Below are 7,403 nucleotides of genomic sequence, written 5' to 3'. Positions count from 1 at the left end.
TGGTTAGTCTCATTGTGTATAATTGTATATCTCTTGGGCAGAAACCTTGTATCTCCATATATCCAGGGACAAATCAGCCATTGGGCCAGTGGGGCCGTGGCCCAGGGGCCCTTGGCTCTCAGGGGCCCTTCAGGGAAATTGGACCGTGAGGTACTGGGTTTGACGCCCTGAAAAGGGCTCATGGGGCCCTTCATTGGCCATTGATTTTGTTAAATGTAGGTCAAAAAGGTGATAAAAACACTGAAAAACACGAAAATGTCGCCCGCACGCGCGCAATGGGGGCCCTGCAAAAATTGGGGGGTTAATCCGTCCCTGCATATATCAACTTTTCTTTTGTAATTAATATTACTACTTTTAGTGTCAGTTTCACACAAAAATAGCCTGTGTAAGATCCCAACACATTGCACCAGAATGCCCAGATAACGGAACCAACTAAAAGTATTCGCAATCAGCTTGTGACTAAATAACGACTTTCATTCCATTGGAACACAGGCCTTTTCTCCCAAACATTTTGGACATGCCAGGTTTCTGCCGGACAGTGGCAATATTATTGTCCCAGCCCTATGAGATGCAGATATCTGGATGAAACACACAAGAAAGAAAGAATTCACACACTCCAGTACTATACCAACTGGATTTATTCCACCTTAAAGCCTTGGCAGTGTGATTCATTCTCTTCATCCCAGTCCAACCCCTTACACCACATTAACACCCAATAGACATCCACATCCTAAGGCTTCATAGTATCCTCATCAACCCTATAGCATCTATATTCTGGGACTAATAGCCAATCTACAAGCTCACAACACGTTGCGTTATAACATGTTGTGAGCTTGTAGAGCATCCAGCACATATATTTGGTGTAGAGGGGTGAAATGAGGGGCTAGTGGAGACCTCAGTTAGTGGCCAATAGTGCATGTCCTTTTAATTGAAAATAACTTATTTGAAAAAGCCTACATTCATTGACACTGCAATGTTTTTTATAGGACACGTCAATGGCGAGTCTGGCGACTGAGCAGGTGATTCAAATGGGACTAATTTAATTTGGGTGTGAAACAGATTCATGCAAGATGACTTGCAGTCTCACGGCTGATAGAAACCTGGGGATGCTCTGCTTAGTGTCTGATCACATGAAGGCAAGCCTGTGTGGAGGGGGGTGGGGGTTGGGATCAAAGGTGCCAGCTCGTATTTAGTCATTTATTTCCACGACCTCAGCAGTAGTCAATTCTTCTAATAAGTCTAAATTAATAAAATAATACAATGTCCGACATGACAGCCAAGTTAATGTAATGATTTATCTGGAGTTTGTCCCTAAGAAATACTCATTAGGGGTTAAACATGAAAATTAGTAACAAAATTAGGCCAAGGTGTTATGTCCATTACTTGGACAACAATCCAACTGCACACCAACTATACACTGAGAACTACACTCTACAATACACTGAATACAGTATAACTTCACATGACATGTCAAACTAAATATTTCTCAACAACTAATAAGCTAGAGCCCTGTAGGCTTTTTTTTTATTGAAGATTTAAATTCAAAAGAACAGTCGACTGTATGGTTCAGTCATACCCAACAATGAAAATAACACTGCCCACACATTCACCCACGCAGTTACTAAGAATAGATCAAAAACACAAGTACACTGCACATGCACAGGAGACAAATTCAACACAATGATGGCCAATGAACCGACAAGTAGCTAGGTTATTATAAAAGTATAAGTATTTTTTTGTGTTATGTTTGTTTGTTTTTTTACAAAAAACCTTTATGCCAAACAAAACTTGGGGTGACAATACATTTCACAGGGAGGGCAGCAGAAGCTGCCTATAATCTCTTGAGGGCATCATCGATTTCAGAGATCTGTTCTTTAAGTTGGCTCCATTGCTCAGGATTCAGGGAGATACCTGGAAATCATTAAAGAAAGAAGACATCCTTTTATCCAAGCATCACACTACAGGAATCATCCCCTAAACTAGTTAACCACTGTCTTAATCCCTATATCGTTGCTGATGGGCAGAAACGTCTTCAAAAGTTCTGTTGGTTTCATATTGCATTGTGTTATTTTCCGGTGTTTCCAATATTGTTGTTATTTTCATGTGTAGTATCTTCTGGTCCCGTCGTGTGTCCAATACTGTATAATATTATCTGAACTTTGGAAATTGTGGCGCGATACTGCCGGGACGGGTGTCATCTTGTTGCACACCGACAACTGAACCATTTTATCAACATATTTAGAGGGAGACTCTTAGGCCGGAGCTCCACTGCAGCCATCGGGCGTCCGTCATCGTAGGCAATATTCCCTTATTTAATCAATGAAGGGTTCTCCACTGCCGACGTTGCCCTGCTCGTTGCGTTTGGACGGCGTCACCCATTCGCCCGGGTTAATTTACTGATGCAGTCCAAACGCGACAGTGGAGCCTCGGCATTAGGCCCCATTTACTCTGGCAGCCAAATCCAGATCTATGCCATTAGTCTCGCGTTGCCAGACAACTATTCCGCAATCTCCGAATGCTATAGAGTCTGGAACTACACCTCCTGAATGCTATAGAGTCTGGAACTACACCTCCTGAATGCTATAGAGTCTGGAACTACACCTCCTGAATGCTATAGAGTCTGGAACTACACCTCCTGAATGCTATAGTCTGGAACTACACCTCCTGAATGCTATAGAGTCTGGAACTACACCTCCTGAATGCTATAGAGTCTGGAACTACACCTCCTGAATGCTATAGAGTCTGGAACTATACCCGAAAATCAGAGTAATCCGTTAGCATTTTGATTTACGAGAGTGGCAAGGTGTGCAATGAAAATAAAACAAAAGTTCATCATGTGTGCTACGGTGTAGAGTGCGAGCTGAGATATCATTTTCCACTGTTATGATGAATTCATGCATTTGATTTTGTTGTCGTCACTTGTCTGTTTTGTCTGTCACATTTCCTGAACGTAATCAACTAGCGCCTAAGTCGTTACTAAGGTAACCAAAACGGATATGTCAACGCAGGGCGGCTTTGAGTTGACGTAGTTTAAACGGTCTGAACACACAGATCTTTGACAGATCTGATCACTTGCAAATGCAGTGTGAACAGTCGGGTCAAAAGATCGGATTTGAGAAATGAATCCGATTTGATTTGACTTGGCTGCAGTCTAAATGGGGCCTTAGGACACATTTTTGCAAACAACTCCCTCAGGCAATGGTCTCTATAAAAGTTAAAGGAAAACTTTGTCCATTTTAAACCTCAATCCACATCATTCATTAGGCATACATTCTGTAAATCTGATCATGTCATCGTTTCATTGTGTCCATATTGTGGAGAAATACACAGGCTATTTTACTGCCACACTTTACTGATCTCCTGCGTTCTGAGAAAGTGCTGAGTTTCAATGCATTGTCTATGGAGGAGTGAATGCTACTGACACAGGAGGTGGTCAATACAAGTTCAACTTTTTCCAACCTTTATTGCGACCACAGCCAGGTCGCATTTACTATGAAAACGTGCAATTCCCGTCAGTCAGTGTATCACTCAAAATCCACATACATAGGAAAGCCCCCATATATGGTGCCCAGGTCTCGTGACATCACTATGACATCTGATGTCATAGTAAATGTGATCTGCTGTCGCAATAAAGCCCATATATGGAGATCCCTGATGTCATCTTGTTGGCTTTAGAAATGGCTTGTTCAGCCATTTCTAAAAGTTTTTACCTTAATGACATGCCCAAAATAGGGATGATTGGTCATTTTATTACAAAAGATTCAACAATACCATGTTCAATCAATAACATAGTAAACATACTCAATGATATTGTTAGATGTTTTTAGGAATGATACTGGTTGAAGTTCAAGTGTTTAAAGTTGATCCAGTACATGTGTTTTAATTGGATAAAACATGTACCTTTCTTGCCCGGCTTCATCTCTCCATCTGAGTTCATCCAGTACTCTCTGATGTCAATCAGGGACTTGCCTTTGAAGTCCCTCACACTGACGAACCTCATCTTACCAATCTGAACAAAGAAGTACATCACAGTCAAACCAAACTCAATGTTCAATTCACTTTATTTTTGTTTTGTTTGCATTTATTTTTTTAAACAGGAAAACGGAAGACTGATACAAAATTACATTAAAACAAAGAGTGAATGAAGAAAAGGCAAGCCTATTAATGAAAACAATATAGAATTAAATCAATAACAGAATTGATAAAGAGCCATGATCAGGGTAAGTTGAGTCAAAGGGTAAAACCATGTTTAGGAAACAAGAAAATGGAGGTTGCACATCAACAATGGATTTTCTCAGTGGAGTGCTAGACCCAAAATGTATACACATTTCCACTTTTTTTTGGCAAACACCAATAAACAAACGCATATGTGTCTTTGATGTCCAAACAGCCAATCTACAAACTTACATGTCGCACCTTGACAATGACCTTTGTGAGCTTATAGATCTGCTCCCTTTTACTATTTTTGAAAATGTATCAACACACCTAGAATGGGGACACCAGGTTGAAAGTGGACGATGAGGAAATTATGAAAATGTGACACTTGTTAATTTCATCCAGCTGTCTTTATTCAGATGAATGGAAACAATTCAAACTAATATGCAAAATAATTGCAATAAGCTCATAATTGTGATCGGGCAATTCCATAATTAGTAGTTGTCATTAGAGCTGTACCTGAAACATGTTATCATCACCTCCACCGGAACTTTTGGCTGAGCCACTAGGCTTGGAGCTCTCTCCACTCTTCTGTTTTTTGTTGGCTGGTTTCTCTGGTGCACTTGACTTCTTTCTCTTAGCCTGAAAAATACATTTGGTTTGTCTCATTATGATCTCAGCCAGGCATGAAAAAAGGTATGGGGTAAAGCTGATGAGAACACTGCATTGAATGAGAAAACCTGCCATAACTTAGAATGTCTTTAATCATTTGTCCAAAAACAAATTCTAACAGCCATTATGGGGTGAAACAACCCTACACAACACAAACGAATCAAAAGTAATAAAGTGTGTATTTTATTTTGCACCAAAAAATAAAAACTGTGCATGTGTGTGGTGGGGTCACACCTCTACTGGTGGAATGTGTACACTGTACACATTTTATCCCAACATAGAGCTTGAATGTAGCATTTTTTTATTTAAACATGTTCCAGCTTTCCATAAGAGAAAATAACTGATATAATCTGCAGCCATCATCATCACAGGCTTTTCCAGCATGTCTTATTTTATTTTTCAACATATTATAAAATCTTCTAAAACCGATCAATTTAATACCGATATGGCATTTTAAGGCCAACATTAGCTAATACAGACCAACTAATTGCCCATCCCAACAATGCAGACATGTTAAAACAGTCAACACTACAGCTGCATGAACCCTACTGCACCAGATGTGATGTAGCCCCATGCTTGGAGGCCACAAGGCAAAAGCAAAGCAAGTGTCAGAAGCCAGTGTGTACATACCTTGGTCTCCACCTCACTGTCGGAGTCACTTCCAGATGTGGATGACAGGACTTCCTTTGATTTAGGCATTGTGCTGAAAAGGAAACAAATCATTTCATGTGAAGTGCAACAATGACACCATGTGGTCATTTGGGGGAACTAATACTATGGTCACTTATAGACTCCCTTACCCACCCCTAGCCTTTTATCTTGTGTCGTTTGTTTCATACTTTTTCCACATTTTAGTTATGCATTGATTGTCAATCCCTTCAGGCACAGGAGAAAAGGCCTCTTTGAGGCATTCAGTTCAGTCAAAATCAAAATATGTTTTGACCTTTCATCAAAAAACATCACTTACCCTAACTCTAATAAACCAAACTATGACCCTTGTGTTCTGAGATTTGTCTACTTTGCCATAAAACGGTGGGTGGCTCCCCACTCCCCAGTCAAGAAAAATGTAGCCTCGGTACCCAGGCTTTTAGAAAGATGCAGATCTTTAGTATAAATAACACCTGGACACAAGCTTTAATGTGCAATTGTGCATAATGGAGGTTATATAACGGCTGCTCGGTGTGATGATGCTAGCAGCCTGCCAACATGAACACTAGCTTCATCATGAAGCTAGTGTTCATGTTAATGTCCCGTGTGTCACTGACTGTGTCGTCTAATGGTCTGGAAGCTACATGAAGCCTTCATGTAGCTTCCAGACCATTAGACGACACACGGCACACACACAGGCAGGTTGCTGCTGCTGGAGGAGGTAGCATCAAACCGCTAGCTACTGCTGCCTACTGGCTGTTCGGCGGCCGACAGCACAACGACACCGCCACAAAACTGCATTTTAATTACACTAGTACAGCCCCCCGTTGCGACAAAATACACACTTTAGCTGAACGTTTTTTTTTTTTAAATATATCTTTTGCATGAAAGTAAAAAGACGCTGCTTACATGTATAATGGATGGATGCTGGACACTGATAGAAGCGGGAAGGAAAGGAAGTGGAGCGCAATTAATTCTGGGTAATAATCTGCTGCTTGCCTTGTGCACGCGAGGCGGACGTGCTGCTGGGAAACTGAGTTTCTGGACTGAGTTTGAATTTAGGCATGATTAATGAATGCCAATCGATGCCAATGCAACTTGCTATAATAATAATAATAATAATAATAATAAGACGCGCTGAGGATGAGAAGCGAGGTTGCGTGCAGTGTGCACGCATCCGCCTGGGTGGCGGCAGACTGCTGGGCGAGCGCTGGCGCTTTAGCATGGGGGGGTCAGATCAACATATGAAATGAATTATGTACTGGCCAAATATGGAGCTCGTCTTGAGTGTACAGGGATTGATGAGGTCAGATCAACATAATTATGGAATGTCAGAACAGGTCAGCTCCATATGGAGATCTAAGGGTGGCAGGCTGGCAGCGGGAGCAGTGTCTTGAGTGTACAGGGTTTGATGAGGTCTGGCCATATTGGAGCATGTCTTGTGTACAGGGTTTGATGAGGTCAGATCACCATATGGAATGTCAGAACAGGTCAGCTCCATATATGGAGATCTAAGGGTGGCAGTAGCGAGTACATGCAGGTTCCCCCTGTGTACTCTCTACTGCCCCATCTGGCAGAGTCAGGTTAGGCCCAGGTAGGGCCGGGCCTTAATTTTCGGGCCTGTTGATAACTCCAGTTTTAGCCAGCTGCCGGGCGCGGCTGCACAAATAACTTTGGGGCGGGCCCTATAGAGTTTGAATAGACGGGTATCAGTCAAAGGGGAGATATCGAAGAGGAGTGACGGGTGGGGATGGATCAACATATGGAATGCCAGAACAGGTCAGCTCCATATGGAGATCTAACAGTTTGAGGGCAGATGTAGAGTTGCTGGCCGGCTCCATATGTGGAGATCTAGGTGATGATCCAGTCTTCTCCATGCATGGCTATCCAGGATTTGATGAGTCAGTGTCGTGATCTTCATATATGGA

At 41.9% G+C, this 7,403-nt stretch overlaps 1 protein-coding gene across 1 annotated transcript; it reads right to left on the bottom strand.

The window, feature by feature from the left end:
• Positions 1–1,497: 1,497 nt before the first annotated feature.
• Positions 1,498–6,503, bottom strand: sub1b (SUB1 regulator of transcription b). The gene is made up of 5 exons (XM_079517185.1): positions 6,385–6,503; positions 5,458–5,530; positions 4,675–4,797; positions 3,901–4,009; positions 1,498–1,911 (listed from the first exon to the last, which is right to left on the bottom strand). Exons 2-5 carry the CDS (start codon positions 5,524–5,526, stop codon positions 1,832–1,834), a joined length of 381 nt encoding a protein of 126 aa, XP_079373311.1. The 5' UTR covers positions 5,527–5,530; positions 6,385–6,503; the 3' UTR covers positions 1,498–1,831.
• Positions 6,504–7,403: the final 900 nt, after the last annotated feature.

Source organism: Electrona antarctica (assembly GCF_951216825.1).
Source record: "Electrona antarctica genome assembly, chromosome: 12".
Classification (NCBI taxonomy): Eukaryota; Metazoa; Chordata; class Actinopteri; order Myctophiformes; family Myctophidae; genus Electrona; species Electrona antarctica.
Note: the sequence above shows the minus strand (reverse complement) of the source record. Positions and strands in the feature narration are given on the sequence as shown.

Bases quoted from the DNA above. Each gene is read 5' to 3' on its own strand.
- sub1b (XM_079517185.1), bottom strand. From the start codon at position 5,526: ATGCCTAAATCAAAGGAAGTCCTGTCATCCACATCTGGAAGTGACTCC. The intron at 4,798-5,457 runs GTATGTACACAC...TGTATTTTTCAG, and splicing joins ACAGTGAGGTGGAGACCAAG to GCTAAGAGAAAGAAGTCAAG. The intron at 4,010-4,674 runs GTACAGCTCTAA...TTCTTTGTTCAG, and splicing joins GTGATGATAACATGTTTCAG to ATTGGTAAGATGAGGTTCGT.